At 42.5% G+C, this 16559-nt stretch overlaps 1 protein-coding gene across 1 annotated transcript in view; it reads right to left on the bottom strand.

Moving 5' to 3' along the window:
* Positions 1-16559, bottom strand: part of ttll4 (tubulin tyrosine ligase-like family, member 4) — a 55401-nt gene that overhangs the window by 10487 nt on the left and 28355 nt on the right. The window contains exons 8-19 of the mRNA XM_054786602.1: positions 12580-12698; positions 12401-12511; positions 9155-9231; positions 8890-9081; positions 8053-8135; positions 3421-3549; positions 3213-3335; positions 1697-1795; positions 1482-1616; positions 1238-1369; positions 1012-1108; positions 500-710 (exon numbers count right to left, since the gene is read on the bottom strand). Coding sequence (XP_054642577.1) covers positions 500-710; positions 1012-1108; positions 1238-1369; positions 1482-1616; positions 1697-1795; positions 3213-3335; positions 3421-3549; positions 8053-8135; positions 8890-9081; positions 9155-9231; positions 12401-12511; positions 12580-12698 — 1508 coding nt within the window. The remainder of the gene's footprint in view (positions 1-499; positions 711-1011; positions 1109-1237; positions 1370-1481; positions 1617-1696; positions 1796-3212; positions 3336-3420; positions 3550-8052; positions 8136-8889; positions 9082-9154; positions 9232-12400; positions 12512-12579; positions 12699-16559) is intronic.

The following is a 16559-nucleotide window of genomic DNA, read 5'->3' as shown; positions in this document are numbered from 1 at the left end:
TCTATATCGATATAAACGACAGGCTTGTTTTTGATATCTTCTTTAAAAGTAACTAGCGATATACCGCCCAGCCCTACTATAGGGCTGTTATTTAATGTCTAGAGGGCTCTAATTATGTTAAAAAGTGCACTTAGAAGATGGTAACCTAGGGACATATTCCATTTAGAAATAAGCAATACTGCTTGGTGGAAATGCACTTATCACCATTCAATGATAGCTAACATTAGTAGCATTTATTTGATGTTCAAATGGTTTATACACTGCTTGTTCCACGCAATTTTTGATAATGAAAGTATTTGAAACTAGTAAAATGCTCTCCCTTCATTTTAAAAAATCTCTAACAAGTCTTAAGAAGTATTTTTACGCTATCAAAAGCAGCTATTTCCTTTTTTTTATTGAAAAAGGTAAATCAGCCAATACACCCGTGAATTGGATTTTTTTAATTCACTAATATCGGAGCGAGCATATAAACCAAATGGAATCAGACCCTACTGCAAACCTTTACTCCTGTTCTTCCAGTACTTCCGCTCCCACTGGTCCAGCACCAAGTTGAGGTAGCGCGGACACTCAAAGAAGCGCAGGTAGCGAGATGCCGACGGCGAGGGGAAAATCCGCTCGAACTCCCCGCGGCGGTTCAACTCGTCTTCTGTCTCAGTGAGCACGCGGACGTCTCCCGGGGTCATGACGTCTAACACTGTTGCCAGGAAGTCCTGAAAGATGAAAATTATGACCATACAGTCAAAACATTAGGTACCGGCAAAAAAATAAATACATTTAGCAATACTATATATTTATACATCATATTTTTAATCTATCTTATATGTATTGTATTTTTTATTCTGTAATTCATTCATATGAATTTAATATTCAGATTTAATTTACTTCATTTAACTTTTACTTTTGAATCTAAATATATATTTACATTTAATACTAATATTAATAATAATACACATGGTGACGTTAGTAAACTCCAATTTTCGTCAATCCCCAAGCTTGTGAGTGTTTGTGTACCTGGTCAGCAAAGTGCTGTTTGAGGTAAAAAGCCCGTTTGACTTTCTCATCAACGGAGACCTCAGGTTGCGTGGTCTCCCTGCTCCCACCACACAGACTACAGGTACAGTAACACACACACACACACACACACACACACACACACACACACACAAATGGCAAAACAATCAGCAGCGTGCATATTCATTGATGCAAGTCACTGGTGAAGCACATTCCCTCCTCCTACCTGCTGCTGGAGCTGGACGTGCTGCCGCTGGGGACGTCCTCTCGTTGAGGAATACGGAAACCCGCCAGGTTCAGGAGGTCTCGGACCATCTGGCCCTTCACGGCCACATCCAGCGCTGTGTTGGAATGGAGGCTAAAGCACGCAAAAGCACATTCAACTATTTACCAGACAACCGGCAAGACGTCGTGTACTAATAAGGACCACCGTGGACCCCGACTACCTGAAGACACATGCGGGCTGGTACCTGGGTGAAATGTTGACCTCTAAGATCCAGGGTTTGAGGTTCTCGTCCAGCATGACATCAAAGCCAAACAGCTCGTGACAGCTGTAAGGTGTCCGCACGTGCATCTTGAGCAGGGAGTTCACGTACGGTTCTGACCTGACGACACACACGAGACGCTAAGCCGGTGTCGCGTCATGTCATGTCATGCATCTTCCATCTGTGGTCAACTCTCTTACGCAATGATGGTTTTGATGACAATGTCTTTAATCTTCTCCCAAATCAAGGTGGTGTCGACTCCCCTGGAGCCCAGGTACTGCCACAAGGCCTTTAAAGCCCTAAAGCATGCATATACAGTACTGTAGTAAGTCCACACATTCAAAAGTCAGACTACCTATCAGGCTCGGGATACGCCCATGCACATTTTTTTTTTAGATATCTCCCAATACCGGTGTTGTTTTTGGCAGCCATTTTAGTTTTACCGGTAGTCTAAGTCTTTTGGACAAAAATGCTGCATGTTTTAGTCCCATTTTAGTCATTATGTGATAGTTGTAGCCCAGATTCAGTTGACGAAAACTAAAAATGTTTTAGTGAGTTTTAGTATAAAAAAAAAAGGTCTACGGGTGAATACAAAATCAAATGTAGGTACATCACAGGGGTCTCCAACCTTTTGTCTTCTGAGAGCTACTTAAAAAAAAAATGTCCGAGAGCTACTCATTAGTGTAACTTCTTTCAATAAGCTTGTTTTGCCAGAGCATTAACAAAATGTTGGTATCCGCAATTCACGCTTTGTATTAAATGTTAATATCAAATGAAGGAATGAATTTGACTGCCAAGATGGAGGTTTATACATCCATGCTCAACAGAAGGTGATCAGACTTTTCCAACAAAGTAACAGTGCTTCTCCTGATGAAGGATATGTGCTTGTACTTCATATACAAATAAAAAGTGAGACAACAAATGGTTTTTAGTTTATAAAAAAAAATAAATGAATGGAACGGTTATTCCATTGGCTATGTTTGCTTATATTCTTTTGGCTACGTTGGCAGATATTCTTTAGGCTACATTTGCTGATAATCTTTTGGCTTCGTTTAATGATTTTTTTTGGGCTACATGTGGTGATATTGCTTTGACTACGTTTTCAGATATTCCCTTGGTTACGTTGGCTGATATTCTTTAGGCTACATTTGCTGATAATCATTTAGCTACATTTGCTGATATTCTTTTGGCTATACTTGCGGATATTCATTTGGCTATGTTTGCTGATTTTTTTTGGCTACGTTTGCAGGATATTATTTTAGCTAAGTTTGCTGATATTCCTTTGGCTATGTTTGCTGATATTCTTTTGGCTACATTTGCAGAGATTCTTTTGGCTAAGTTTGCTGATATTCCTTTGGCTACGTTTGCAGATATTCCTTTGGCTACGTTTACTGATTTTTTTTTGGCTATGTTTGCAGATATTCTTTTGGCTATGTTTTCAGATATTCCTTTGGCTATGTTTGCTAATATTCCTTTGGCTATGTTTGCTGCTAATCCTTTTGCTACATTTGCTGATATTCTTTTGGCCATGTTTACTGACTACATTAAAGCACAGATGTGCCTCACAGATTGGAAATCTCCGCGGGTGGTATCTTGCGGGTGGCAATTTGCGATATGTGAATTACTCTGAACTCCATCACTATATGGGCCATTTCCGGAAAAGGCAACGGTACCAACAAAAGGGCAATCATACGGCGTGTGTTTACGGTGCCTTACCATTTGTGTCCCTGGCAGGCTTTGTCGTTGCTGTTGGCCTGATACTCTGAGTTCTTCTTGTTGACGCTGTAGTTGGTCAGGTGCATGAACTTGTTACTGAGTGTCTTCATGGAGGACGAATACCTGCAAAGACAAGAAGAGTTGGGCTCCGTAAAACTTCATCAGCCTTCCTGTAGTCACCCTTTGTTTGGTTAGTTTGAGCGCTGACTTGCAGCTGGCGAATCGAACCAGTCCATCAGAGAAGATGTAGATCCTGAGCGGGTCGTAGCAGGTCACGTAGACGTAGATGCGCAGGTCAAACTTGTTGCCGCTGATGAGGTAGGGCTTGTGCAGATACCTGAAATGCACATCGTACATCTGACATTGCTACAAAACCGATGATGGACAAAGTGTAGGATACACTATATGGCAGTGCTCCTCTAACAGTGGGGCAGGGTGAGGCAGGGGAGGGACTAATCATTAAATTTTGTCAAGGTTGGCCAGTCTGTTAGTGTCTTTATTCATGCTTGAACGATGCTGGTGCCAGCAACTCGTACAGGGGTTTGTACAAATAAATACATCCATATTAAGAGGGGGTATGACAGAAAATAAGGGAGAAGCACTGCTATATGGATGTGAGTACAGTGGAACCTCTGTTTTCGTCATGAATCCGTTCTAAAACGTCCGGTGAAACCTGAACTGTACAAAAAAACTAAGCAACTTTTTCCCCATAGTAGAGACAATAATCTCTCGTTTATCGCAGTCAGCTGGTTGCAGACCCAACCCGTGATAAGTGAATTTCCACAAATAAATGGAATATTTTCATCGTCAGAAAACCTGTTTACCACCTTCTAAATACGCTTTTTAACATCATTAGAGCTCTCTAGACATGAAACACAGGCACCTCTTATAAACCAATATAGTAGACAGAACAGAAAATGATCAATTTAAGACAAAGACAAAAGACAGTGTTGCCATAAATGTGTTCACTATGGGACCTGAAAGACAGGCGGATAGAAGTGATGTCAGGGTTTCAGAGTTGAGTTTCTTGGCATGTGTTATGGCCGCAACAGTATTTGGGATTTTTACTTTGGATTAATGTGCCTGTTCTGAGATCATTACAAGCTGCAATAAAAGCCTATTGTTCCACCAATCAAGTTTGGTGCTTGTGTGCCTTGCCCAACATTACAGTAACACTGCTGATACCTGGTGACTAGTGTAGACGTCAACGTCTTTGAATGTGCCTTTTGAACGCCTCATATTTGTATTTCACTTCATTTCACCATTTTTACGCACAAAAATACAAAATTTCGGCCAAAAAGTATATCACGTTTACTTAAAAATGTATGAATTAAGGCCCCGCACGCATGTTGGCCACACAGTCAGGGGATCGGGAAGGTCTGGTTTGGAATCTCCGTTGGGCATCTCTGTGTGGAGTCTGCATGTTCTCCCCGTGCGTGCGTAGGTTTTCTCCGGGTACTCCGGTTTGCATGTTAGGTTAATTGCCGACTCTAAATTGTCCATGAGGGTGAATGGAGCCCTGCGATTAGCTGGCGACCAGTCCAGGGTGTATCCCGCAGCTGGGATAGGCTCCAGCATACCCCCGCGACCCCAGTGAGGAAAAGTGGCATTGGAAATAGATGGATGTATGAATACTATATAACAGTGGTCCCCAACCTTTTCTGACCCACGGACCGGCTTGTGTTCCCACAAATCTCCCGTGGACTGGGGGTGAGGGTGGGGGGTGGTGGTGGTGGGATGGGGTTCGTTCATGATAGCTATCGAATTTATCTTATTTATTATGTATTGTGTAAAACTAAGAAATGAATGAATGAATGAATAACATCAAATTAAAAGCACAAAATGAATGCCGACACACCATCCACCAGTTCAAGCCTGGAGTTTTTCCAGAGAGATTATTACATCGCTGTTTGGCGTGTGTGGTAAAAGGCAGTGTGTTAGCATGAATTAACTTGAGACAGATGTGCACATTAGCATTCAATAAGTCATCCAAACTTACCTTGATGCATTCCCACATAGTATCAGCATTTGAGACCAAATACGAGATAAAAAAAAATTGGTAAAAATACAGTAGTAGTCTGTGTTAGCACACGCACAATGGACATGCGTTAAGTGAGACGGATGTAACAGAGAGAATCCGGCCACTTTTCAAAATAAATATTTAAAAAATATATATTACTATTTTCTTCCTGTGCGGCCGGGTACCAAATGATCCACGGCCCGATACAGGGCCCGGGGGTTGGGGATCACTGCTATATAATATATATTTTTAAAACCATGGTAGAGCAAAGCCAAAAAAATTGAACAAAGTGGTGAGGACTGACAGAAATAGGAGTCCCATTAATGTGTTTCAGACACCCAGAAATATAAACAAAAAACATTTGTTTAAAGAATACAGTTTCACATGTAGAAAACAATGAGAAATATGTGGAAATGACAAAAGAAATGGGTAAGTGAACATCCTGACATACGTGCTCCTTCTACGTGCAAAAAAAGGGGAAAATCGCAATAGACACGCACATGGCCCGCATGGATTTTCGAGCCCGCAGACAGCACGCAAAGCCCATAGGACGAAAACAGGGATGCAAATTATTTTCTGCATGCACGCAGGAAAAACCTTGTACGCAGCCAGGTCGCAAGAGCAAGGCATTGTGATATGTCTCCCTTAAACCATCCCCTGCAACCTGTGTTCACTAGGAACCTTTACATTTACTCTGCTACCACTTCTTTCTTAAATTCAATAGTGTTGCTCACTTTCTTTATCAAAGTTCTGCCACTTGCAACTTTCTTTGGAGTCATGACGGCTTATTTGTAAAAAACAAAACAAAACATTCTGTTTGTGCGTTATGTGAACAAATAAACCAGAAATAATAAACCTAACTAAATAAACCAAGAGCCACTATCCATTCTTCAGAGACTGAGTCAACAACGCACGGATGCTTTGTTGGGCCATACAATAACAGACATCTTTTTGGCAGTATCGATCCATCCATCCATTTCTTCCGCTTATCCAGGTCCAGGTCGCGGGGAACGCAGTCTAGGGAAGTCCAGACTTCCCAGCCCCTGGCCACCTCTTCCAGTTGCACCAAGAGGTCCCCAAAGCGTTCCAAGGCCAGCTGTGACACATAATCCCTCCGGTGTCCTAGGTCTGCCCCGGGGTCTTCTCCAGGCTGAGCGTGCCGTGAACACCTCACCAGGGAGGCGTCCGGGAGGCATCCGGACTAGATGCCCGAGCCACCTCAACTGGTTCTACTCTGAGCTCCTCATCCTGTTTCGTCCAGGAACCCTACGGAGGAAACTCATTTCAGCCGCTTGTATGTTGTTCTTTCGGTCACGACCCAAAGCTCATGACCATAGGTGAGGGTGAGAACATAGATAGACCGACTCAACTCTATCTTCGCCACGACGGTCCGGTACAGCGGCCGCATTACTGCAGACGCTGCACCGAGCCGCCTGTTGACCTCACTCTCCAACCTTCCCTCACTTGTGAACAAGACCCCGAGATACTTGAACTCCTCCACCTGGGGCAAGACCTCATTCCCAAGCCGGAGGGAGCAATCCACCCTTTTCGACTGAGAACCATGGCCTCAGATTTGGAGATGCTGAGTGTGCTTCACACTCAGATGCAAACCCTAGTAAACGCTGAAGATCACAGCCCGATTAGGCAACCAGGACCACATCATTTGCAAATAGCAGAAACATGAACTAGACTCGCCTAGAAATTCTGTCCATGAAAATGATGAACAGAGTGGGCGACAAAGGGCAGCCTTGGCGGAGGCCAACATACGCCGAAAACAGGCTGGACTTACTGCTGGCAATGCCAACCAGACTCCTCCTCCAGTTGTACAAAGACCGAATGGCACGTAGTAGCCCACCACCAATCCTGTACTCCCGGAGCTGGACACTGTGAAGGTCCGGTCACGGTCGAATGCGTTTTCCAAGTCCACAAAACACATGTAGACGGGTTGGGCAAACTCCCATATGTAAAGGATGCCAGCCTGTGAGGCTGTGCGAGTGTACGTTGAACGTAAACCTCTGCCTTAAGAGCTGTGCTGAACATGCGGTTGACAGTCCGGGCTTTTGGCCGTGTGGTCAGCGCTCTCGCCTCCCATTACGAAGGTCCTGTGTTCGAGCCCCGGTGCGGGCGGTGCGAAACAGGGCGGGTTACACATAGACCCTCCAGTACCAGCAGGTACATACCGCCACCTCCTCTACCGGAATGTAGATGCATTACGCACATGTGCAGTGACAACCCAGTAGAGATCCTTACAGTATAGAGCAGAAAAAACACTATCTTCAATGGGTTTGAAAGGCTGGGACCACTGCCAGGAGGACACAGAGAGCACACCGAAAGAGAGAGAGAGAGAGACGATGTGTGTGATGGAGGAATTCTGATGTTGTTCAATTTTGACATGGAAGTGGAAGACTTTCATGGTTTTAGAGGACGGTGATAAATGACTTTTCTGGTAGGCTACTGTTATCGATGTTGCATGCACTATTCGGCACTGTTTAACTAGCCGTGCACTGTTCTGCACTGTTTACAGAGCTGTGTTGCACCACTGTTTGGAAAAAAAATCTTTCTGTTGAACGTATTTTTGTGCACTAAATATCCCATTTCATGACATGGACAGGTGTGGCTTATATACTGTATGTACAAATCTGTATTTTTCCTCTAAATCTAGCGGGTGCGGCTTAGATACTGGAATTTACGGTATCGTCCAGCAAAATTTGTTAGCGTGACAGACCTAGTTGGAAGCACAGAATTGTACATGTCTTGGTAAAACGCATCATTTGGAAGTGAGGTATCAAAGAACATAAGTGAGCACCTTCGGTGACTTACTTCTGGACCAGAAGGGATTTTTTTCGTGGCATCTGGCTCCATTTGTGAATGACTTGGATTCCGATTCCTCTCGCTGAGGCTGGCTGTTGGGACATAAATGATAAACACTGTATAAAACAAAAAAAATCTACAAGTCTGCCAGTCAGGCTTGTGAATTGCAACCCACATTCCAATACAATTCCACGAACCTGAATTGAGGTTGCAAACAGGAAGCACAATTGCAATTTCAATATAAATTAAGTTAATTAAGTTAAGTTCGATTGACATTCCAGTGGATAATTTTGGTGTTCAGTATTCCACAATCATGCTTACAAATATTACCATATATATTTCAATAATAATAAATACAGAAAATGAGGCTGAACAACGAGCGCTAGCTCGTCATGGCTGGCACTGTCAACTACTCTACATAAATGGTATTTTTGTGAATTATTGGATTTTGGCTTTCTAAGACCCCAGAGATAACACTGTAGTAACAACAATAATAATTCTAACAACAACAATACCCGTGGAAGTGTCATAAATGATTATTGCATTTACCACAATTTGTGTCCTTTGTTCATTTTCAAATGAAAAGAATATTACAAATAATTCAAATTAGTGTTTAGTTTTAGTGTGTATAAATAATTTTACTGGGCTATAAGGAATCCCCGTGAACTGCAGTGAATTGAATTCCTGTTGAATTTCCTGTCATTCCAATTCAACATCCTGTGAGGTGGAGCCAATTGACCTCCATATAAATTGCACTGAAAACACTCCAAACTCTGAATTTTGCACAAGGTTGCTGCAAGTGTGGGTGAACAGCTCTGTATGCATTAATATGTAGTGGGAAGTTACAGGTTTGATGATCCATTTCTGCCTGGAGCCGTCCTTCCAGGCCTTGCGTAGCAGCAGGATGTCCTGAGGGAGGACGAAAGTGCGGGGGAAAAAGTTGAACTCCTGCTTGCCAAAGCGGACCTGCATCTTGGACAAGTTCTTCCACAGCCGGTCCTTCCTGCCGATCTGGAATGTTCCGGGGAAGTGGTTCAACTTGGGAGAAATGCAGGTGTGAGATAAACCCAAAACGGCATTCCAAGTCTTTCAAGGAGCGTCAGGTGCTCACCTTCTGGTGCTCTTGAAGAGTCTTGAAGCAGGGAGACTTCATGTGGTGGCCCCAGCAGCCCAACCAGTCGTGGCTTTCTAGACGATGGAGCGGAATCAATCTTTCATTCGTTCGATTGTTTGTTTCATTTGAAGCCAACACTAACAAAACAACGTTTTGTTTTTCTTATTTTGACATCCGTCCATCCACACGAGAAGACCAGACTTGTGTCAGTAGCTTCTTACATACAGTATCACACCCCAACAACCAACAACGCATCATTTACAACAGGCAAGGCTGTTATGCCAACTTCATTTTATAATCCCAACGGCATGAATGGAGCGAGACTTTTTGTCATACAGTCTGTTTGTCTCGGTGGGTGGGGGCTGGGCCGCTTGCATACACACAGAGTGTAGCCTCGTGAGGAGCAATGCGACGTAATGTAGCAAAAATTAAATTTGTAGATTTCAATATATTGTCATATATTTTTGATTTGGTGCATTGTCTCACCTCGTGACAACCCTAGCGTGGAGTATACAGACCCTTTCCAAAAAATTTTAATGTCATGGAAAAGTTGTTTAATTTCCATAATTCCATTCAAAAAGTTAAACTTTCATAGATTATAGATTCCGGGCCCACAATTTAAACGATTTCAAGTATTTATTTGTTTATTTTTACATAATTTGGGCTTCCAGCTCATTAAATACACAAAAACAGGAATTCAAAAAATTAGAATACTGTGAAGAAATCAGCCCAAATTTTGCAGGGCATGATTGTTTTAAACTGAGTGTCACACACTAATCATCTACTAAAGTCAAATCACCTGCACAGGCTTCCCTAGGTTCAAGGAGGCTGGTTGTTCACAGAGTGCTGTGTCCAAGCATATCAATGGAAAGTCTAGAGGAAGGGCAAAATGTGGCAGGAGAAGATGCACCAGCAAAAGAGATGACCGTGGGCTTCAGCGGATTATCAAACAGGGAAGATTCAAGAATCTGGCAGAGATCCAGAAAGAGTGGAATGAGGCGGGAGTCACAGCTTCAAAAACCAACACATTCAGAAGCATCCGAGAGATGGGCTACAACTGTCGGGTTCCTCGGGTCAAGCCACTTCTGAACCTGAGCCAACGTAGGAAGCGTCTCCACTGGGCCAAGGAGAAGAAGGACTGGACTGTTGGCCAGTGGTCCAAGGTCCTCTTTTCCGATGAAAGTAAAGTGTGCCTTTCATTTGGGAATCAAGGTCCAAGGGTTTGGAGGAAGACGGGTGAGGAACAGAACCCAAGCTGCCTGAGGTCCAGTGTGAAATATCCACAGTCCGTCATGATTTGGGGTGCAATGTCCGGTGCAGGTGTTGGTAAACTCTGCTTTCTTAAATCCAAGGTCACCGCAACAGTCTACCAGAATGTTTTAGAGGACTTCATGATTCCTTCTGCTGAGGCCCCTGCCCATACCGCCAGAAGCACCAAAACCTGGTTTGATGCCCATGCCATCACAGTGCTTGACTGGCCAGCCAACTCACCGCACCTAAACCCCATTGAGAATCTATGGGGTATTCTCAAGAGGAAAATGAGGGGCACCAGACCCAACAACAAAGAAGAGCTGACAGCAAGCATCAAGGAAATCTGGGCTTCCATAACTCCCAGGCAATGCCACAGGCTGATTGCTTCAATGCCACGTCGCATCGAGGCAGTGATTAAGGCAAAGGGGTTCCCAACCAAGTATTGAAGATTGAAATATCGTTTTGAAAGTACCATATTTTGATTGATTTCATGTGATCCTAATTTCTTTTTTTCCTGCAAAAACTGAGAAGTAAATGGTGATTTCTTCACAGTATTCTAATTTTTTGAATTCCTGTTTTTGTGGGTTTTATGAGCTGGAAGCCCAAATTACGTAAAAATAAACAAATAAATACTTGAAATCGTTTAAATTGTGGGCCCTGAATCTATAATCTATGAAAGTTTAACTTTTTGAATGGAATTATGGAAATTAAACAACTTTTCCATGACATTCTAATTTTTTGGAAAGGGTCTCTAGTATTCTCCTTCCTCTCCTTTGAACATCGTTAGCCAATGAGCTATTAGTATCAACATTTCAGCTCCTTCTCTTCATATTTTGCCTTTTTGATCTATTTTTTACATTTTTGCTGTTTTTTTCAGTTTCAAAGCCCCTCTTCAGTTTAGAATAAATAAATCGGAGGCTAACTAATTAGCTCGGTAGCTTGCTATACTTAAAACGGCGGCTGTCTCGTGACCCTGCAGATATCCCGTAGCCTGTGTGTAACAGTTGCGCAATGCGGTGTAAACAAAGCTAGCAGCGCTGCAGTGTCCATTGTTTTACAAATGTACATGTATGTATGTATGCCAGATGCATGTCCTGTATATCATGTGACAAACATTGTCAGAATGGCTTTTTTTTTAAATGCCATGCGATCAACCCACATTACAACAACAAGGAGCTTTCTCAATGCTAACGTGTGAGTTATTATGTCTTATCACTCATGTCAACTAAATTGGGTAATAGGACTGTAAAAGTCAAAGTAGGGTGTTATTTCATGTCTAGAGGGCTCTAATAATGTTAAAAGTATATATTTTTTAGAAGGTTATAAAGAAGTTTTCAAAGCGCTAACAACCAAAATATTCCATTTATTAATATTTAGTCCTACTTTGTGGGAATTCACTTATCACAGCTGGGTCTGGTAGCAATTAAACGTTATAAACAAGGGAGGACTGTAATCATGACACAAACGCGTTATCAGATTTTTTAGTGTTGGTTTCAAATGAAAACACACATGAATGACCGATACATGGATTGAGAGTAGGCATGGGCCGTTTAGCGATTTCAAGGTATACCACGGTATGAAAAGGTCACCTTTTCACCACAACTAAAATTATGCGTCATAGAAATTGCGCGGCCACTGCGTGGAAATACTTTGTCAAGTCCGGTGTTATTGCTTGCACTGGGAACTGTGCTTCCATGTGTTGAAACCACAGGTGTGTGCTGTGCTGCCATACGTCAGGCACAGACAGCACAGGCGTTGTTAGCTGCCTCGGTAGCTCGTTAACTGAGCGGCGCGGCTATGGCTGCGCTGTTGTCGCAGCTGTGGGTGGACATATTACTCACGCAGAAGATCACCTATGTGGAGGTGTGATTGAGAAGGAGACAGCAGCGGAGGATAAGTGGTATAAAGCGTTTACTCTCCACTGAACAACTACAGTACTTGATGTTGGAAAGCACAAAAACTTGAACTACGTTCAAACTTGAGGCGGCTTACTCTTGGTGGTCTTGAAGTGCGACCTGCCTACAGTGTTTTTCACAACATTGGGAGTGACGGTGCTGAGTTTCCACTTTAGAAGTTGTCTTTGCTCCTCGGGCAGCATTTCAACTGGAGGACAGAAAACACAAAGCTAATCCCAGCAGGCTCCTACTACGATTTTGTGGAGACATGCATACCTTCTTCATTGGCTGTGCTGAAGTAGAGCGTGGGAGGCAGGTGCGGGAACAGGCTGGGAACCAGAGCCGGCCTCTTCTCCCGCTGGTCCTCCACCTCCAACGACATGGGCTCTTCAACACTGGAGGGACGAGAGAGACCTTTTTTTTTTTTTTTTTAGTCAAAACTACTGAAGGTAGATAGCCAGACGCTCTCAACAGCACCGCCAAGAAGAATGCGGTAGGTTTGGGGATGAAGCTGGGAGTGACGCTTTACCTCACAAAGATATGAGTATTAAAGCGCTAAACTATATTAAATGGAGCTTCTAGGGTCCCTGACTTCCTTAAATATGTTATATACTGTTTGTAATTATGTTCTACATTGTTCCATTTTGAAAGTGAACGTTACATTTGCAAAAATTACATTTACAGTTCCGCTGTTCAGCCTCTTTTCCAGAAGTGATGCCATTGGAGTACTATCACTCAGGTAAACAAACATGGCGGCGTACGAGACAGAGGATGTTTACAATGATTATTGCCATGTGTCAGTAGTTTTCGTAAAGAAAGAAACATTTAGAGATGAAATGCAGAACATGGAGTAAAGCCTTACGATAGAGATGAAGATTGGTCACCTTCAAAAGAAAAATTACTGTTACAATTATTGTTTTAAATCGGCTTCTTAATGAGCATAAAGGGGTATTTATAGCCTTTTTAATTTTATATTTCGTGACTGTGGCAGTCGCCCTCCACAGTAAACATTCATATGGCTGTGAAAAGATGTTTATATAATATGTGTAATGCTTTGCAGCCTTGTCGCTATCATGGAATAGTATTTAGAGGACATGACAACCACCGAACCCACCGTACTTGCAAGTGTGTGCTGTTCACTTGCAAAAATGTGGGCAAAATGTGGGGATACGTACATGGTGAGTACCGCCTCAGTACAGATTTGGGAGCACACAGACACAACTTAGCACTTTTCGTGCAGGAGGAACTTTTTCTGCGTGCGGCCGAGACGGACGACGCACACACCATGTGCGTGCGTCGTCCGTCTCGGCACTTCCCCAGTTCGGCTGTCCAATGAGCGCGCAGAGCTAGCATGGACAGTGCTGAGTGAGCGTGTGCCCCACGCTTGCAACGCGCCTTGTGCGCACTGATTTCTGCTGCGGGGCCAAGCTGACGGACGAGTGCTGGCATCTTGTCTCCGGGACTTCTGGAGAACCTCAGAAGGTCGGAAAAACTCACCATCGCACTTGCGTGTATTTACATGTGAGTGCGTAAGGACACGTGGAAATCGCATGGAGATCTTACATTTGCCAGCACGTACAAATCACTGACCATGTGCGCAATGTACGACACACACAACCGTTCATTGCCAGGCATGGCGTGTGGCCCACGTATTTACACCTTGCACAACCGTGCGAGTGACGTGCGCTGACGTACTCCCTACCTGCTCTTGCAAGTGTGACAAACATGCAAAAGGATAAGAAATCAGGAAGGCAGCAAACACTTTACACCACTGTATGTGGGTTCGAGCAGACGGCAAGACGTGTTATTCCACATCTATCTTTATTCACAATGCACTGGAACAACCGCAACTTTGCAGGGCTTTCGGAAACACTCGGACCAACTTGGCACATCATTTTCTGTATCTGGTAAAGACTGGTCTTCAAAATAAAAGCAAGTTAGCGCAATGTAACTCCGTTATGCCACACCTTTACATCCCTTTCATTCCTCATTTTTGTGCATTTCCTATTGTTTTCGGCATGTAAAACTATAATTGTCAAACTATTAAGAGTTTTGAAACATTTTTGTGTGTCCTGAATGGATTAATTGGATTCATATTATTCCATCCATCCATCAATTTTCTATGCTGCTTCTCCTCATTAGGGTCACGGGGGCATGCTGGAGCCTATCCCAGCTGACTTCGGGTGACAGGCGGGGTACACCCTGGACTGGTCGCCAGCCAATCGCAGGGCACATATAGACAAACAACCATTCGCACTCACATTCATACCTATGGACAATTTAGAGTCTTCAATTAACCAAACAGGCATGTTTTTGGAATGTGGGAGGAAACCCACGCACGCACGGGGAGAACATGCAAACTCCAGACAGGTCTTCCTGATCTCCAGACTGTGACTGTGTGGCCAACATGCTAACCACTAGACCACCATGCGGCCCCATATTATTCCTTATGAGAAAAATATTTTTTTACGTTTCAGTTCGAGTCGGGTTATGTTTGGGTTTGACCTTCTGGAACGGATTCATGACACTAACAGCAGGTTCCAATGTATTATTTAGAAGAGGGGGTGTCCAAAGTGTGATCCAGGGGCCATTTGCAGCCCAAGGCTGCATTTTGATTGGCCCACGGCCGAGTCTAAAAACGGAATTTAACAAGAAAACTAAACAAAAAAACAAAAAAAGCAGAAATGGAAAAATCTGCAGTAATTTTACAAGACTGATGTGAAAATATTAAGATAAAAAAGTTGCAAGTTAACGAGAAAATGTTGTAATTTTAGAAATTAGAAATAGTCATTTTAGTTGCATAAAGTTAAAAAAACAAAGAAAAAAAGACATGTTTTAAATGCTCTCATTATTTTAAAACACTGCAGAAAAAGTTAGAGAGCCGAAATATTCAAGAAAAATTACATACGTTTTTAAATTGTCGTACTATTATCAGAAATAAACCAAACAAAGTTGTAATTATTGGAAAATTTGGTTGACGAAAAAGAAAAATTATTATGGGGATAAGGTCAAAATATTAAGAGTAAAAAAAAAAGCTGTATTCCAATGGGAAAATAGTCGGTTTTATGAGAATAAACTTAATATTAAAAGAAAATATGTCATTTTAGTAGCACAGAACTGAAATATTAAGGAAAAATTACATTATTCTTTCAATAATCGTGATATTATCAGAAAAAAACAAAACAAAGTTGTCCTTTTGGGGAAATTGGGCAGTGGAAAAAAATATGCCCTGAGAATAAAGTGAAATATTAAGAGAAATAAAGCTGTATACAATCAAGAAAACAGTCGTAAACTTTTAATATTAAAAGAAAATAACGTCATTTTAGGAGCTTTGAGCTGAAATATAAACAAATGACAATTTTTTTAATCGTCATAATATTAGCAGAAACAAACCAAACAAAGTTGTAATTTTTTTTTTTTTTTGTAGAAAATTGGGCTTGTATTATAATGAGAATAAAGTCAAAATATCATGAGAATAACGTAATAATATTACAAGAACAAAGTTTACACAGATTATTTAAGAAGAGAGTTTAAATATTTGGACAATAAATTTAAAAAAAACAAAAGCAAAAATGGTGAAAAAAAGTGTGAAGTTTATCTTAATAATAGGCTTTTTCATCAATATCACAAAGCTGAGATGCAATTTTTTTCTTGCATCCTTTCATTTTTCGCCATGTGGCCTCGCTGGGAAAAGCTTGGACACCCCTGATGTAGAAGGATCACTCTGATATCGCGGACCGAAGTCGCGACGTTGCCGTTTCATGAGCTAGACGAATTTGTTCAATCGAAAGTAAAAGCAAATACACTCACATGACGGTCATATCGGAGGAGAAATAGAATAAACAGATGAAGGATGAGCGGACGATATTCTCCTCTCCCTGCTCACAAGTCAGCTTACTTTACCTTTTCTACACGTGCATCAACTACCGCTTTCAGGCCAGGGCGGTGTGTGTGTGTGTAACATTCATGACCGCAAATACAATCGAGAGGGGGCGACAATAGCCATGGATCCATCTCGCTTGAAGGGAGGAGCAGCCACGAGTATGTGGTGTGCACACAGCGCTAACAACAAGGTGGTCCACAATGCTGCAGAGCTTTCCACCATGCTCTGCTGCTTTTCAGACCGTCTCGCACAACAATGCTCTCGCAGAGAATGGAAACACAGACCGAGGGATGTATGCTTTATGTCATTTGGAGGGGCGGGGACTGGCCAATTAGACACCAGGAGCAGGTGCTGATTTATAGACAGCGCCCTA

Source organism: Dunckerocampus dactyliophorus, chromosome 9, assembly GCF_027744805.1.
Source record: "Dunckerocampus dactyliophorus isolate RoL2022-P2 chromosome 9, RoL_Ddac_1.1, whole genome shotgun sequence".
Classification (NCBI taxonomy): domain Eukaryota; kingdom Metazoa; phylum Chordata; class Actinopteri; order Syngnathiformes; family Syngnathidae; genus Dunckerocampus; species Dunckerocampus dactyliophorus.
This window is presented reverse-complemented; position numbering and strand designations above follow the sequence as displayed.